This window comes from Lagopus leucura, unplaced genomic scaffold (assembly GCF_019238085.1).
Source record: "Lagopus leucura isolate 7727_CA_CO unplaced genomic scaffold, USGS_WTPT01 Super-Scaffold_73, whole genome shotgun sequence".
NCBI lineage: Eukaryota > Metazoa > Chordata > Aves > Galliformes > Phasianidae > Lagopus > Lagopus leucura.
Genome location: NW_024962252.1, coordinates 88,102,247 through 88,118,126, shown reverse-complemented (window position 1 = coordinate 88,118,126; position 15,880 = coordinate 88,102,247). Strand labels below are relative to the sequence as shown.

Here is a 15,880-nt window from a genome sequence, read left to right as displayed (position 1 = left end):
AACAAAGCTCAGCTGCTCCAACCGGTCGGACAGGTAAGCAGACTTGTTGACACCGTTATGTTTGCAGCACGCATGCTCCTTCCCAAGTTTCCTGGTGCATTTTTCTATTCCACCTTATGAAACTTTCCCCCCCCCCCCGCCCCCCCACCCTTTCCAGCCACCCCTCCCCTTCCCCTCCCCGCTCCTCGCGCGGCTCTGCCCCGGTGCGTGCGGTCCCGCGCCCCGCGCACGGCAGCGCTGCGCCCCGCCGGGCTGCGGCCGGCCCGGCCCCGGCAGCGCTCCTGTGCGCCGCACCGATCCGCGTGTGCCACACCGCTCAGCTCAGCTCAGCTCAGCTCCGCTCCGCGCCGCGCCCCCCGCCCTCGCCATGCCCAGAGCCTTCCTGGTGAAGCGGCGCAGCCCGCAGCCCGCCGTGCGCAGCTGGGCTGGGCTGCCCGACGACGAGCGCGCCGACACCTACATCCCAGGTAAGGATCCGCCGCTCCGCTCTGAGCCCCTCGGGGCCACGGGACCCCAAATAACGGAGGAGGGCGGCCCCATTTCGCCACCGGGACGCCGCGGGTGGGGAGGGCGACGGGGGAGGTGGGCGGCGGGGGGAGGGAAGGGAAGGGCCGGGGGTGTCCTCCCGGTCCCCCCCCTTCCCTACTCCTTCTCCTCCTCCCCGCCGCCTGTCCTTGCCCGGGGTATAACGGGAAGGCGGCGGAGCTGCGCCCGTTTGAACTTTGGGACCGTTCGTTGTTTGAGTTTCCGATCGCGGAGAGAACCTCCCCCACCCCCTCAACCCGAGGGCTCTCCCGCGGGTTCAGCGCCGCGGCCGCCCCCGGCCCGCTCCATTTGTCTCACCATCCTCACCCGCCGCAGGCGGCCTCGGCTGCGCCCCGGGCTACGAAGACAGCTGCAGCCTGGAGAGCAGCGGCAGCAGCGGGACGCGGGACCCCGATCTCGGAGACCCCCCAACGCCGCAGGCGGCCCCGGAGGAGCTGGGCGCGCCCGGGGGGATGCTGCTGGACCTGGCCGTCAGGCGCCCCGCCGTCAGGTCGAAAATCAAGGTAATGGCCCCGCGCACTTTGCCTTCCCGAGCTCTGCCCCGCCGCGCCGCTCCTGGCTCCGGTTCCGCGCGGGTGGGCCCCGCTCCTCGGCACGGAGCCTCCCGCAGAGCCCCGTTCCGGGCGGGGAGCACGGGGCACTGCGTGGGTCGTCCCGCTCCCCACCTTCCTCTCGGCTTATCGAGAGACGGGCCCTGACCCGGGGCTGCACAGGGCCGTCCGCACCTTAGAGGGGAACCGCGGGCCGGAGAGAAGGAAGCGCTTATCTCCCCGTTAGCTTCGCTGCTGCAGGTAGGAGCGATGATAGGCTCGATCCCGTGGGCAGAGCCGGCGAGGCGAGGCTGCGCTTTCAGTCCCAAGAGAGGTGGTGGGATGTAGGGCACAGGGGGGATGCAGGGTGCGGTGGGATAGTCGGTATGGAGGGATGCAGAATATGGGATACAGGACATGGAGGGATGCAGGATGCAATGGGATGCGCTGGGCTGAGCGCTGTCCATCCAGGAGCACCCCGGCCGCCCCCGTGCTGGGGCGGAGCTGCGTTACCCAGGGGCCGGTTCTCACCGCGTTAAGCCTTGAGCGCTGCTCTGCGGACCGAGCTGTAAGCATTCCCACAGTCCGTGGTGGGGCTGCGGCGGTTCAGCCATCACCTTATGTTTTTCCACCCCTTCCGTGCAGCCAGGATGAGGGGGAGCCCCACCTGTTGACCGCACACGCTTTCCCCTCTGCTGCTCGTCTTGTTTCATAGAAACCCCAAGTGCTTTTTCACAGAAACCCCAGACTGTTCCTCTCGCTTTGACTTGAGCCCATTTCTTACAACTTAGCCTGCATGAACAGCAAAAGATACAGCCCAGTCCACGAGAACAGATCTGTGCTCAGCTCCGTTTCTGCAGCGCTGGGTTTTCTGCAGATGCCACAGAAACTTGCCGGGAGCCCCTGAGTGCTGACAGCGTGTGCGTGCGGTGCTGCTGGCTGGAAGGGCTGGCGGCAGCTGCACTGAGCATAATTAAAATAATGGCCGGGCATTTGCATAGAAACCTTCCTTGTGAGGAACGCTCTTCCTCAGAGCTGAATCATCCGTGTCTCCCTCCGTCAGGTTGGGTTGTGGAGCTGGCACAACAATTTTAGTAGTAGAAAGGCGATTAACCTGTAATAACAGCCTCAAATGAATTAACGAGCGAGGGGGGCTGACAGGAGATCAGGGCCATTGTTGTAGGCTCCGCTGAGTCAGCACAGCCTGACTTTGTCTCACAACACCTCTGTGGGCAGAAACACCGCTAACCCCGGGCGCTTCGGTGGGAAATAGCGATGTTTGCAGGGAGACGTCAGCGCACGGGAGCTACTCTGAATGGGACGCCGTGCCGCGTCCCGGCACGTCACAGAATCGTTAAGGTTAGGAAAGACCACTGAGATCATCGAGTCCAGCCCTTAACCCATCACCACCACGCCCGCTAAGCCACGTCCCTCGCTGCCACACGAGCCAGTCCTCCCCTTCCACTTTTGGTTCCGTTCGGGCTTTGCCATGCCCGCAATCCACTCACCCGGTCTCTCCCGTTCCCCAGTTCACCACAGGCACCTGTACCGACGCCGCCGTGCACTCCTGCGAGCTGTGCGGCAAGGGCTTCCGCCTGCAGCGCATGCTGAACCGGCACGTCAAGTGCCACAGCCAGGTGAAGAGGCACCTGTGCACCTTCTGCGGGAAGGGCTTCAACGACACCTTTGATCTGAAACGCCACGTCCGGACCCACACCGGTGAGACGGCGGCGGGATGGGTGCGAGAGGACGGGCCGAGGGTAACCGGCGGGGTGGGAGCTGCGCGGGCGCCGAGTGAAGGCGTTTTGCCCTCTAGAGGAAACGAGCAGCAGTTTCTTCCATCGCGCTGCACCGCCACGGGCTTTTCTGTGGAAAGGGGGCACTCGGGGGTCAGTTTTGGCATCTGGAGGAGGCACCGTGATGTATGCTGTGCTTCTGGGTTCTGGGAGACCGTGCGATGCATTTGGTGCCTGCTGAGCCCAGCAAGCAACACGCATGGCTTCTGCTGCAGAACGCAGCTTGAGCCAACTGGGAGCTCCAAGGCTGTGCTTCAGCCGCAGCCATTCAAATGTTGGGGCTGGGGCCCAGCTGCATTCTGAATGAGCTCAGGTGGAAGCAAACCATTTCAGAGCCTTTTGCTAACCTGGAACAGGGAGAAGGATGCTCTCTTTTGGTTTCCTTTTCTTCTTTTTTCTTCCTAAGTGAAAGCAATGGCACAAGCACACATCAAGCCCACATCCACCACATAGGGCACTCTGTAAAGCCAGGCTGCTCGCACCAGGAGCCTTTCCATTCCCACCATGGGGCACCTGGTAGAGTATCTGCCTCTCCCAGGCATGTTCCACCTTTCTGCATTCGCTGCTCCCTCCAGGACTGCTCTGCAATGCCCTTTTCTTTGGCATATAGGATTAGGCAGAATTAAGCAGGTGCATGGCTAGCAGCACAAGTCTGTTGGTAGACAGGATTTGTTCCTTATCAGTAGATGTCATGAAAACAATGCTGCCCATTTTGATGAGAGAACGTTGGCCAGGGCCAGTGTTCTGGGCTGGTTTAGGTTTGCCAAGTGGCCAGGAAATCTTCCAACTGAGACCAATGGGCTGTGCCTGAAGGGCAGAGCCAATGCTTCAGGAAGAGGTGGTGTTTTCTACCCAAGTCCTCTTCTTTGGATTCAGAAACTCACTTTGCTTAGGGCAAGGTTTCTCACCAGAAGCCATAGGCATCTGTGCTGTGGCTGGGACAGCTGAACTCAACAGTCAGGATTGAACTGATTTTGTAAAACTGTGGAGGAAGAAGGATGTGGAGGAAGAAGGATCTGGAGTGAACAGAACTGAAACACTACAGTCCACGTCAAGTGACTTACAGTTAAACTGTCCCCAAATTTAATCAGAGGAATCCAGTGTTACCATTTCTCCTCTCCAGCATAAAGCCAGGCTACGCACAGGCTGTGCTTTTTTCTCTAGGGTTTGCTTTCCTGAATTTGGTGTTCCAGTGGAAATTGCTTGCAGCCAGATGTAACAGTGGGACAGCCAAATGTGCTAACCCAGGTGCATGGCACATACAGAGTTCAATGTTAAGTAACTCACATGCACAGTAAAATGAAATCGTGAAATGATTCAAAAGCAGTGGAGAAGCACAGACCCTGGTCAGCTGCCTTAAGTGCAGACCCACGCTGATGCTGGGTGAGCATAAAACCACACCCAAAATACTGTTTGTAACGGATGCGTTTTTTGTTTGTGAATTCTGAGAAAGATTTGGAGTTTCTCTCCAACTGCAGTTCAGTGTAACTGAAGCCACTGGTGCAGTCTCACAGCAGTAGGTGTTAGGAAATTAACACTTCAAGTTTGACAGTTCTAACACTTTGGAATAAACTCCTTGCCCAAGACTTGCAAAAATGCAATCAAGATGCTTTTGATTGGAACTCCCAATTAGTTTGGATTTCTGGTAACAAGATTCCAGCAAGTAAATGGCAAACTTAACACAGTTTGATGACTAATTTAACACCATAGGAACATGGCAGCTTTGCTCTTCACCATTCCTTGCCTATTGCTCACTGATACATACTTTTATCAAAGCGGGCTTGGGATAGCATGTTGTATCAGCTTTAAGGCTGGCCTTAGTACTGAGCTACTCTGTAGTAAGAAAAATCACACACCATGTTTGGGTTTTTCAAGTGTTGATAAACCCCCAGGTGTTCATCCACTGAGCACTGAGGAGCTATTGTTGTTAAATCAGTTGATTGGTGATAAAGTGGATACTCTTCTCTGCTTTTTATAATGAAAGTATTCAGGCATTCAAATCACAAGCCACTTGTGTTCTTCCTCCTCCAAGAGACGCACAGAGACTTTTTTTTCATCTCAGTACACTATTTTGTAGAACCCAAGCCTGTAATCACAATAATTAATACTCTATCTTATGAAAACACTCTTGCTCATTGGAAGTGCTGTGATCTCTGTACGTCCATGTTTGGCAGCCATCCACTGAAGAGTCACTAAAAGAGTATAATTACTTACCAAGACACAAAATTTCGTTCATTACAAGCACCAAAATGAGCAGTTAGCTAAAACCAACAGCTCTACCTAACCACAGAACTAAAATTTTAAGTCAGGTCTTCAAAGGAATAAGTGTTGCAAGAATAGATAACTGTTTCTTCTTTGGGACCAAAGCTGTGATGGCCACCAGTCAGCTTCAGCTCCTGCTTCCATCTCCTCAAAACATTTATACGCTCCTAAATATATCAAACCACTCGCGATTTTGGCCTAAAAGTAAAATGTTCTATTCACAGTTTCTTGGGCTAGCAGCTACTTAGTGCTAGGTGCCTGCTTGCTATCTAAGAAGGCAGCCTTGCTTTCAGCTGATTTCTTGGCTATAATAAATGTAAACCAGAAAAATAATGGCCCTCTTTTGGCGTTGTAGGAATTCGTCCTTACAAATGTGAGGTTTGCAACAAAGCATTTACCCAGCGGTGTTCCCTGGAATCCCACCTCAAGAAGATTCACGGAGTGCAGCAGCAATACGCCTACAAACAGAGGCGGGACAAACTGTACGTGTGCGAGGATTGCGGCTACACCGGCCCCACGCAGGAGGACCTGTACCTGCATGTCAGCAGCGTCCACCCCAGCAGTGCCTTCCTGAAAAAAACCTCAAAAAAACTCGCAGCGGTCTTGCAAAACAAACTGAGCCCTGTCCTGCAGAGGAGCTCCAAAGATGACGACAAAGATGAGTAACGCGGTGGATTACAATGGTCTGCAGGAATGAAGTTTACACGTAGGACTACATATATATTATTTTTTTAAAAAACTATTTTGAAATAAATCCCTGAAAGGGATATTTTTGTTAATGGGACTCTCTTGATACTGGTAGAACCTCAACTTGAAAGAAATATTCCCACAAATCATACAAACGTCAGACTTTATCTGGTCAAAAAAATGGAAACCCTAACCCTAAGATGGAGTATTTACTGACCCTGGCATTCAGGTAACCTGACTGCCATTTCAGCTCTCCTACACATCTGAACGGTGCTGACAAAGAAGCTCACCTTTCCCCAGCACATTTCTTCAAGACATTAACAGTTACCTCCTGCAAAAACTATTTTTGAGGTGTTTGGGTGAAAGGGGCCACGTAAGAGCGGCTCCTAGTATGCTGTTCTGATGTGCAAAGTTCATTAAAATTGGCTTACAAACAGTACAGGGTATTGGTACTTAAGTTTAAACGTGCAAATAACCTTAGCTCTGCCCCCTGTGCAGTAAATGAACAATTTGCAGAACCGTTATCCAAGATGAGCTGAAACTTTATTTAAAACAACACAGACCTTTTTCCCTCCTAAACTTCCCCTTCCAGCACAGAGACTCGCATTCTAGGGACTTCAAGCTGTGAAATCATTTCAACCTATTCAGATGTAAGTGCAACCTTAACGCTGACTTTTCTGGACTCCTCATGCTCACTTGGGAATTGTTACCAAATCCTTTTAACTTAAATCAATACCAAGCCAGAACCCCAAAGAAATCCTTTTAACAATTGAAAGATACGTATTTTCTGTCACAATGGAGTGTAACTGTGTGTGTATTTTATGGTGTGCGCGTGAACGTGGGTTGTTTAAATTTTTAAAGATCAGGTGCCTGTTCATTAGTATAACAAAGCTGTGCAAAGCAGATAAGAGTGTGACATAGGCTGTCTGCCTCATGAGACAAGTGCAAAGCTGCATGCATAACTCCCCCCTAATCACTGTTAGTTTAGATGGCTCCTAGTAAGACTGATGTTACCAGAGAAGGTGGTGTGCTGATGACAAGGGACCAGTACTATGTCCTTGCTTTTAGGACTCCCCTTATATCCAACACTGTAAATCTCTTCAGAAGCTGCTGCAACCCTTACTGGGCACTCAGGTGTCTAAGTTAGGAAAGACAGGGTGGGGTGGTAACTTCCTCAGCAACAATCCAAGTTACACCAGTCCAAGCACATTTATTCATGTCTCATATCTTAATGGCCACAGCTGCTGAACACAGTTTAGATTAATTTAAATGCTAAACAATTAATGGTTTTCATTGGTAATTTTCCCAATATTTATTTTGGGCTCAAAATAGAAGTATATTTTTGGAAAAATATATCCCACTCTGTACATATTGAAACAAATGCTCTGTATGAGCAATGAACTGTAACTCACCTGGCCAGGACCTTCATAACCATTACCACTTAAATTGTAAGGTTCTGAGTATCTACGTAGGAATCAAAAAAATAAAAAACAAAATCAAACCTCAAGATACCTCAGTCTTGTACAGACATCTCCTTGGGTTCTCACAGGGAAGAGCTTTCAGCAGTTTTCCTGGCGGTATTAGTATTTGATCCAGCACAAATCTACGTGCTTGAGGTACTGAAAATGATGATAATAAAGTGATGCTACTATGTTAAGAACAAACTTCACTGCTATGTAACAGGAAAGTTTGAAAAATACTTTAATAAACAGTAAACCTAAGGAAGAAAAAGCATCTGAAGTATTTAGAAGATACTTTGCAAAAACTGCTAAGGCTCACACGCTAATCTCAGCTCTTCTGAGATGGTGCCATTATAACTGAACTGTGTAGTAATACAGATGTCACTTCCCTTAACCCTCACAGTCCAGTCCCAGGCATGACTTGAGTTCAGCTATTGGGAGGGAGTGTCAGCAGAGGCCACCTGAGCAAGTGAGTAGAATTCACCTAACCACAAAGGATCCGTATGCTTAGCTCTGCTGAAACAACAGCCCTTGGAGCAGTAGCGTAGCAGCTAAAACCATTCCCACCTATTTTAACTGGATGGGGAATTTGTGATGCTGTGTGTGAGGAGGAGGTAGGTGCTCTTCCCACTGTAGGAACCAATGCTTTTGACTTCCTTCCGTTACCACTGCCAAATGATACCTTTGCCAAAGAAAGAGACACGTCGAGGTGGGTCATCTATGTGATTTTAGACAAAAAAAGCATTCACAGCAAAAGAATAATGTAGCGTGTAACAGTACACAGAAACAAAACTGCCCTGGATGGATAGCAAAGTTCCAACAAACTTGACACTACAGTTGCAGTAACTGCCCTGAACTGTCTGACAGGTTTTTCTACAGAGGACAGATACTCCCTGTAGCAGACGCCTTGGGCATGTCAATTTAACAGTCTGAGAAGCAATGCTAAACTGGTGACAAAGTGGGTCTGAGTTTGCATGGGACTGGCAATAGCTTGTTATGGGACAAAACTGGCAACACCTTTACCTCTTTAGTAGTTTGAGAACTCCCATGAGGATGCCTGAGGCAGCCAGGCTTTCAGAAGTGCTAGACATGAGTAACTTCCACTGATACTGTCTACCTTCCCCTGACTCTCTGATGTTACAAATTAATCCAAGACTTAAAAATAGGTTTACAAACTGGCACTGCTAATGAAGTTGGCAACCTTCCTCAGAAAGGCTTTTGTAATAAACAAATGAACACAGATGAAGCCAACAGATGCCTATGCTGCCCAGGCTCAACTAGGCCTCATTCAGTAGGAAGCAGGGTGAGGATGAAAACTTACAAAGCTCAGGGACATCTAATGGCTGATGCACTGATGCAGGAGGCAATCCCATCCCAATGTTGCTCAATTTTATTTATCCAATCCTAATCAACACAAAGAGTTCAGAACATTTTATCACCACCTACTTCAGCCTGAAGCATCGTCTCTCTCACTTATGCTGCCCTTCTTTGCATCCACAGAGCTGTCTAACTGACCATCTCCAATGGCACTGACCTACCCACTTGCTCAAATCCTGTGATGTGCAGATGTACTTGCCAAACAGGTACAACTGAGTATTCACACTGCTTTGTTACAATTAGTCATCTATGAACCCAGTTTCTCAGTCTCCATGTTTGTCTCCTTAGAAATCTAATTAAGCTCAGAGTAATCATGCCATCACCACTTCGTGGTTTGAATAAGCACGGACCGGCACAACCAGCAAAGCTTTATTGCGCAAGTGTTCACAGTTCAGTACTCTACAAGAGTCGAGTATCAAACACAACACAGGCTTACATTCCTTCTGCAGCAAGCTTGCTCATTATTTTTTTAGGTATGGTTCTGGCTGATTTTCTTGAAGCCTGTAAGTCAGTTGTATTTCTATACGTAATCTGCAGCGATATTATGAAAACTCGTGCATGTAAATCAGAGAAAATAAAGAGAATGAGGAAAAGTTTTTCCAGATGTAACACACAAAGTGTTGTCACCTGACATCATGACTTATTCTATGTCTGTAAACTTGACTGTATGAAACAAGCTTCAAATTAACTCCTCTGTTTTAGAACATTTATTCCTCACGTTATTTTAAACAACAAAACAAAGGCAATCTCAAAAAAAAAAAGTGCTTTTCAGAATGCCCAGCTTCAAAGTCACAGAAATCTGTGACTGCAAAGAAATCCACTTGCACTGGAAAATGCTTAAACCTGTCACTAGAAATAGTTCTGCACGGGTAGGCTCCTCATCTGCTCAGACTCACAAGAAAGTCAGGAAAGCTGAAAATAGTTGCAGACTTGCCCTGCGCAGTGTCCATTATCAGCCCACCACCAAAGGCACGTAGCCCATCTACATTTTCACATTTCTTTTCCTTAGCCCATGGGCTTTTTACACAGCCTGTTTTGGAACCTGCAGGAGCTACCAGAAGTAATAAACTTCCTGTCTTTTAAAACACCTGCTAGAAATTTCTATGTGTATCAGTTACAATTCTGCTCCTCTGCTCCTAAGCCACTTCTGTTAAACAATCAACTTTTTTTGTAACATTTAAAATAAGTACTTATGTGAGCTTTGGTTGTAGTTCATAGTGCAAGTTTTGCATTTGTTGCTGTAAGAAAAAACACAAATAGTAACAGGCCTGTTAATAGATATCTTTGAAATGGGCAAGATCTAACTTGACTGTAACCCAGTCAACAATATTCATTTATTTTTCATTCTCAGAGTCTCAGCTTTTTCTTGAAAACAAAAGGAGGATGATTGAACAGTTTTTAGTTCATCTAGCTAACTGACTGTATAAACCTTCCTATCAACTTCAAATTGCATAGACCGGGAGGGAAAGATATAGGGATGATGCAGGTTCTACTCTGTCTTGCCACGTCCACTAAAGTCTCCTACAACTTAGACAAGTGTGCATTTCCCATTCTGATTTTTCTTCTTTCTTTCTTTTTTTTTTTTAAGGGGAAAAAATGATAGATGTTACACTCGAGTTACTAAGAACAGAATTACTAAATAAAGACTTAAACAAATGATTTGTGCTTCAGCTCTGTGCTCAGATCACTTGCCTCTGCATAGCTTAGTTTGGGTCAGTTTCTGTCCATGTATTCTTCAAGACGCAAAAGCCACTTATTCCAGTACTGTGAGCAAAGATTTGGATCCATGAAATGTGGATGTGCAGGGCAGCCGTCCTTATAGGCAACCACAATGAGTCCACAATGAACCTACAGTTAAAAGCAGAGGGCTGTCAGAGATCGAACATTAATATGCAACTTCAATCAGTAGTTTTAGCAATAGGATCTCACTGCAAAATACCAGCTTAGATCTTCACATCTCAGAATGGTCAGAGTTGGAAGCCACCTCTGGGTCTGCCTGCTCCAGCAGGGACACCCAGAGCTGGGTGCTCAGAACCACATCTGAGGGATTCCAAGGAGGAGCCTTCACAACTTCTCTGGGCAGCCCATGCCAGTGCTGTGTCACCTGTACAGTGAAGTGCTTTCTGATATCTTAAATAAGAAACATTTAATTTGTAAGAAATATGTTCTGAAATACTTCATACTTGACAAACAGCTGTAATATCCAAACCTTAAGGAAGGTGAAGAGAAAGTGGTAGGAATCAGAATAACAGAATCCTCGAATTACCTCCTATACTGCACTTTAAGGATCTGCTTCACATTTTGCCCCTTCAAAGCTTTGGGTCAAGCAGGCCTGGCTACAATTACCTTTGGAGTCTTAAGAGCATCACATGACATGAGCAATACGTTCCCATCCCATTTGCCTGTTTGCATGCTCTTTTGTTTTATTTCTTCTTTCTTTTCCTAGTCCTGACACAAGATAAAACTACACAGAACAAAGCACCAAGGACTCACAAAATACCAATCACTACAGCTTTACTGGACCTTCTAGGACACAATTGTTCCCACTGAACAGGGCTTTCCTTAAAATCAGACAATATACTACGGACAAGCCATGGCAGCAGGAAGAATAGTAGAATTATTTTGCAGTAAAGTTGTATGTCAGTTTAGCCTGACCTAAGACAGGACTGTTTGGTTACAAATCCTAACAACAGTTCATGATAAAAGCAGTAAGAGGGGAGAAATGAGAGTAACACAGGCACTGCTGCTTCTCTTGGCTGGCAGCAGACTTACTGACCTGGAAGTCATAATTGGCATCATGATTTATGGCTCCAATATATGCTGCAACTTGCAGTGGGTTGTCAAAAGTATTCTGCAGAAATGGCTTTGGTTTCTCTGATGTCTTCCAATCAATCACACATAACTGTCCTCTGCATAAGACAAGAGAGAATGTATCAGCTTAACTTCACTCACAGCAGGAAACAAGGTATAGCACAGCAAAAGAAGTCATATCACTTTCAACCCATTTCCACCCAAAGTCATGCTGCTCATTATTACTTCCAAACTAAGAAAATCTTCCCTTTGCTGGCAGTTTAGATCTCAAAAAAAGACTTCCTGCAATTCCTGGTAACTGCCCTGCTCACACTCTGGTCAAAAACAAATCCTCCACAAGGCACTATAACAATTCTGTCAGCAGATTCACCTCTGAGTCCTTCCATTTCACCCTTCTTGAATATCCTTCTAGCTCCCCCTCTGTAGCTCACCAACACACCTGCTCCATCACAGGACACAGCTCCCCACATGCCACATAACACCACACAGCAGCTGGACATTATTTGGCTTCTTAGAGAACCAGCACCTCACCGATACTTAGCCACGCAGTCTACCAGGCCCAGATACTGAAGAGTTTCATGCTGAACTGCACTTTCCAGAGCTTTAACTTCACTGATATCTTTTAGGACATGTTGCACGCTTGATAGGTAGCCAGAAACAGCAGAGTCTTCTCCTTGCTCCTTAACAGCCATCTCTTCAGGCAGAAATATAGATTCCAAAGCTGCATGAAAAAGCTCTCCCTGGAGGAAAAGATCTAGAAAAGATGCAACATTTTAGGTACTATACATAATATGTGGCAAGCATGCATAATAGATATTACACAAAGTAACTCTTAAACTAGCCACCTTTTAATACTGAAGGCTTAAGGATGTAGGGCAGGGAATACAGTAAGACAGCAAAATAACTATCAAAGAGAAATTCTCTCTCGTATTAACGCTTACTTGACTTTGTTTTGGTTTCATTAATTCCGCAGAAAGAAAATAAGAACTTCACTGTTTAGTCAATGGCATTATTTTACTGTGTATTCCAAATGAGAATTTCTGTAAATTTAAAAACATTATTCTATGTTTCTCATCACATTTGCTTTCTATGTTGTACAGGTTCACCTGAATTGAACAAATCTGAAGTGGATGGGCATAGTTCTGTACAGTAAGGGCTTATCTCAGAAATGTTGCACAGAAGAATAATTTTAAATAGCTGTATCAGGTTTGTGTCTGTTTTACCTAGTAAGCTTATTCAGTCAAGTGCTTAGTAACTGAGAAGAGCATAAAGAAGGATATACAGTTTTCCAAAGAATAACTGTTCAAGTAAGGAGCGCTAGAGGGTATTTACCAGCCTTTCTGCAAAAGGCATTATCCTCCATGCCTCCTCAGACTGTCTTCAGCCCTACAGCTTGAGGGAAGTCATTTTTGTATGTGACTTCATTAAATGAGAACCTCTAAAACCTCTGAACTTCATGGAAGAAGCTGTATATACCATATATACACGGTTTCTCATGAACTTCAGCATATACAGCAATATGTGCAGTCTTCTGAACAATCAGGACGATATAATTTCAGAATGCTTCTTTTCACCTAGTTATAAAATACCTTTGTATCTCCAAACAGGCTGAATAAATTCAGCTGGAAAACATATATTTGTAAAGAGAAAGTAGCAAATAGAGAAACAGCAGAGGCAGATAGGATAGAGCAAAGGAGTCTGCAGTCTAATTCTATTTTCCCCACTCATTTCCGGATCAGTTTTAACGGTCCTCAAACAAAGATTAGAGCTTACACTGACAACATGTGCCCTCATAATATACTCTGACCTCTGAAATTGAAACAACTTAATGGATTTTCAAAACACTCAACTTCTAGAACCAGACATTCCAGCAATGCTAGTCTGGACAGTTGTCACTACTGGGACATACCATTGCTTCTGCTTTGTCACCACACCGTGATAAGACTTACTTTTAGTATACTCTTCAAAACCATCTTTCCCAAGTTCCAGTATCATTTTTTGCTTCCATCTTTCTAGATAAAAGGCCTGCTGCGGAGACATGGTCTGTTGAAGAATACGGGTAACACTGGGTATTTTGTTTTTTTGTAAAGCAATTTTCATGGGGCGGTTTGAATTGCTGCTCACAAGCGGAATTGTCTTTTTGGGATTTATTAGAGAAACCCAGTTCTTAGGAGTTTTTGTTTCAACTTCATTTGAAGATTTACGTTTAAGCGGTTGTCCATATAATAAATTGTCTTCTTCAAATATTGTCTCTGGTGTTTGAGCACTGGCTTTGTAAGATGTAACAGAGCATACCAAGCTTTTGTATTTTTCTTGGTCAACTTGTTCATAACTGTTCGCCTTTTTCTTCTTGCTGTAAAGATGAGCAGAGGTAGCCAGACACATATATGGGAACTGCTTTTGGTAAAATTGTGGCTGAAAAAGCATTTCCAGTTTCTCAGATTTCCGAGCCAGTAGCTGTAGGAGTTTCATTCTGATGAGAAGCATTTGTGAGCAACTATAGTTTTCTTTCTTCTGTTAGGACTGGTCTGTAGGCTATCATAATTTCCCCCTGTAGAAAAATAAATTTGTTATTTCCAAAGTCATAAAACACATAACTATCAACCTATTTTTGCCTTTTGCCAAATAAAAATCTGCTATGGTGCCTTCATACACTTAATGCCATCAAAACTCCTTTAGATTACTAACACAATAACAGAAAGAACACATTAGCAATGAAACAGAAAACAATTCTGAAAAGAACCAGTGCTGGCTGGTAGAACTGGAATCAGCAAACATAAAGATGTTTCCAGTACCAAAAGGAGCAAAAGAGGATGCTCTTACAGCAACAATATCGTGAAACTCAACAATGATTTGTAACAAACAGTCCTAAAAGGGGCAGGGGAAAACAACACAAATACGCCTATAAACATAGCTAAAATAAATACTTGAATTGTGTAATTTAAATCAATACTACGTAATTGCAGAATTGATTCTCCCACTCAAAGTTATGCGATTACCACCACAAAGATCTCTGCCACCTATCCTCTGCAAACAAAGAATACAAGCAACATTAGCATCTTGCTTTAAAACTTTTATTTCACCACACTTCTTATACAGCACTCCATACAGCACCCAAACCGTGGGCAACACAGACAGCAAAAAATATGACAGCAGGAGTTGTTTTGCATGGACAGATCCTGAACTCATGTGGAACTGCAGGGGCAGCAAAGTGTGGGTGCAGGAATCTGTTGCACAGAACAGCTTGCAAAAAAAATGGGGCTATACCAGCTGCAGCTGTTCAGATCAAGGAATCTTGTAACAAAAGGATGAGACCTTGTACTCCGTTCCCATAAATACTGTTCTCCATCTACGAAGGACAAGACCTTCCAGCTGTAGAAGCTTAATCAGGAGTAAGCAGACACACTGTAGTTTTTCTTCACTGGCTTCACTTTTTCACACTGATTCTGTATGGTTTAGGCAAATAATAACTGATCTAACAAAAAGCTAACATAAAACATCAAGGTTGCAAACAGCATGTGACCTGATGCAAAATTAACTTGCCAAAAGCAAATTTAAGCCTGGACAATTCATAAGATTAATCAGAACTTTGTGTCACGTAGTGGCATTTCTGACCCAGGACCAGGAGCACTACAGCTAGCTTTGCAGCACAAACTCAACCCAAGACAATAAAAAACAAACCAGCGCAACAGTATCTAAACTTGCAGCTTCTCAGAATATTGTTTGATGACCACTACTCTGCTCACCCAAGCCTATCGATCAGAACAGAATAAACAATGGATCAACCACTGCGTATTTGTTATGCTAGACAGCGCATAAAAAAATAATTTACCAGCCTGGAAATACAGAGCAGAGGAAAAAAAAAAAAAAAAAAAAGGCTTAAAGTAAAGAAAAAAGCTTCCTTGAGCAATCCCATTTACAGGCACCGAATCCCCGAAAGGATGGCACAGCAGCCATTCAACCGCTCTCCCTCAGCGAACCCCATGAGAGCCTTCTCCCCTCGCTACCGACCCCCGCACAGCCTCACCCCGCCTTTCCCCCGCGCTGCGGAGCGCGGCGTGTGCCCGCTAAGGCCCCCAGACCGTCCTCGTTTCCTCAGAACGAAGCGCCAACCGCCGCTACCTGCGCGCCACACTTCCCGCCGCCGCCTGCGCGCGTGCGCGACAGCAGCCTCCCTCAGCATCCACGCGCTTGCGCTTCGCGGCTTGCCCAATTCATAGTTCTTCCCCGCCGCCAGCCCTTTCCCACCGCACCGGAGAAACTCGGCGATAAATCCCACGGTATCTGTTCTATTTTCCTCTCTGTTGGGTTTTTGTTGTTTTTGTAAAGCTCCCCAAATCGTGAAGAGAAAAAAAAAAAAAGTTAAGCACTACGCCGCCATCTTAGATGAAGGCAAACAGCACGCTGCCCT

At 46.2% G+C, this 15,880-nt stretch overlaps 2 protein-coding genes across 5 annotated transcripts; one reads left to right on the top strand and one right to left on the bottom strand.

Moving 5' to 3' along the window:
• The first annotated feature begins 367 nt into the window (after window positions 1–367).
• Window positions 368–8,876, top strand: OVOL2 (ovo like zinc finger 2). The gene is made up of 4 exons (XM_042881966.1): window positions 368–467; window positions 862–1,049; window positions 2,606–2,795; window positions 5,490–8,876. Exons 1-4 carry the CDS (start codon window positions 368–370, stop codon window positions 5,798–5,800), a joined length of 789 nt encoding a protein of 262 aa, XP_042737900.1. The 3' UTR covers window positions 5,801–8,876.
• MGME1 (mitochondrial genome maintenance exonuclease 1) lies at window positions 6,346–15,873 on the bottom strand. Of its 4 annotated transcripts, XM_042881952.1 has the most exons (6): window positions 15,497–15,577; window positions 13,419–14,020; window positions 12,001–12,223; window positions 11,435–11,567; window positions 10,351–10,506; window positions 6,346–7,440 (listed from the first exon to the last, which is right to left on the bottom strand). In XM_042881952.1, the coding sequence occupies exons 2-5, from the start codon at window positions 13,954–13,956 to the stop codon at window positions 10,372–10,374; spliced, it is 1,029 nt and encodes a 342-aa protein (XP_042737886.1). In that variant the 5' UTR covers window positions 13,957–14,020; window positions 15,497–15,577; the 3' UTR covers window positions 6,346–7,440; window positions 10,351–10,371. The 4 variants fall into 4 exon arrangements, with proteins under 4 accessions (XP_042737886.1, XP_042737869.1, XP_042737878.1 ...); XM_042881935.1 differs by lacking the exons at window positions 6,346–7,440; window positions 15,497–15,577 and adding an exon at window positions 15,723–15,873 and having other exon boundaries at window positions 7,506–10,506; XM_042881944.1 differs by lacking the exons at window positions 6,346–7,440; window positions 15,497–15,577 and adding an exon at window positions 15,592–15,635 and having other exon boundaries at window positions 7,506–10,506.
• Window positions 15,874–15,880: the final 7 nt, after the last annotated feature.

Excerpts from the sequence above, each read along its gene's own strand:
- MGME1 (XM_042881935.1), bottom strand. The coding sequence starts at position 13,956 with ATGCTTCTCATCAGAATGAAACTCCTACAGCTACTGGCTCGGAAATCT. Across the intron at positions 11,568-12,000 it reads GACTGCGTGGCTAAGTATCG|AGGACAGTTATGTGTGATTG; the intron begins GTGAGGTGCTGG and ends TGTCTTATGCAG. Across the intron at positions 10,507-11,434 it reads ATGCCAATTATGACTTCCAG|GTTCATTGTGGACTCATTGT; the intron begins GTCAGTAAGTCT and ends TTTTAACTGTAG.
- OVOL2 (XM_042881966.1), top strand. The coding sequence starts at position 368 with ATGCCCAGAGCCTTCCTGGTGAAGCGGCGCAGCCCGCAGCCCGCCGTG. Across the intron at positions 1,050-2,605 it reads CCGTCAGGTCGAAAATCAAG|TTCACCACAGGCACCTGTAC; the intron begins GTAATGGCCCCG and ends CCCGTTCCCCAG. Across the intron at positions 2,796-5,489 it reads CCACGTCCGGACCCACACCG|GAATTCGTCCTTACAAATGT; the intron begins GTGAGACGGCGG and ends TTGGCGTTGTAG.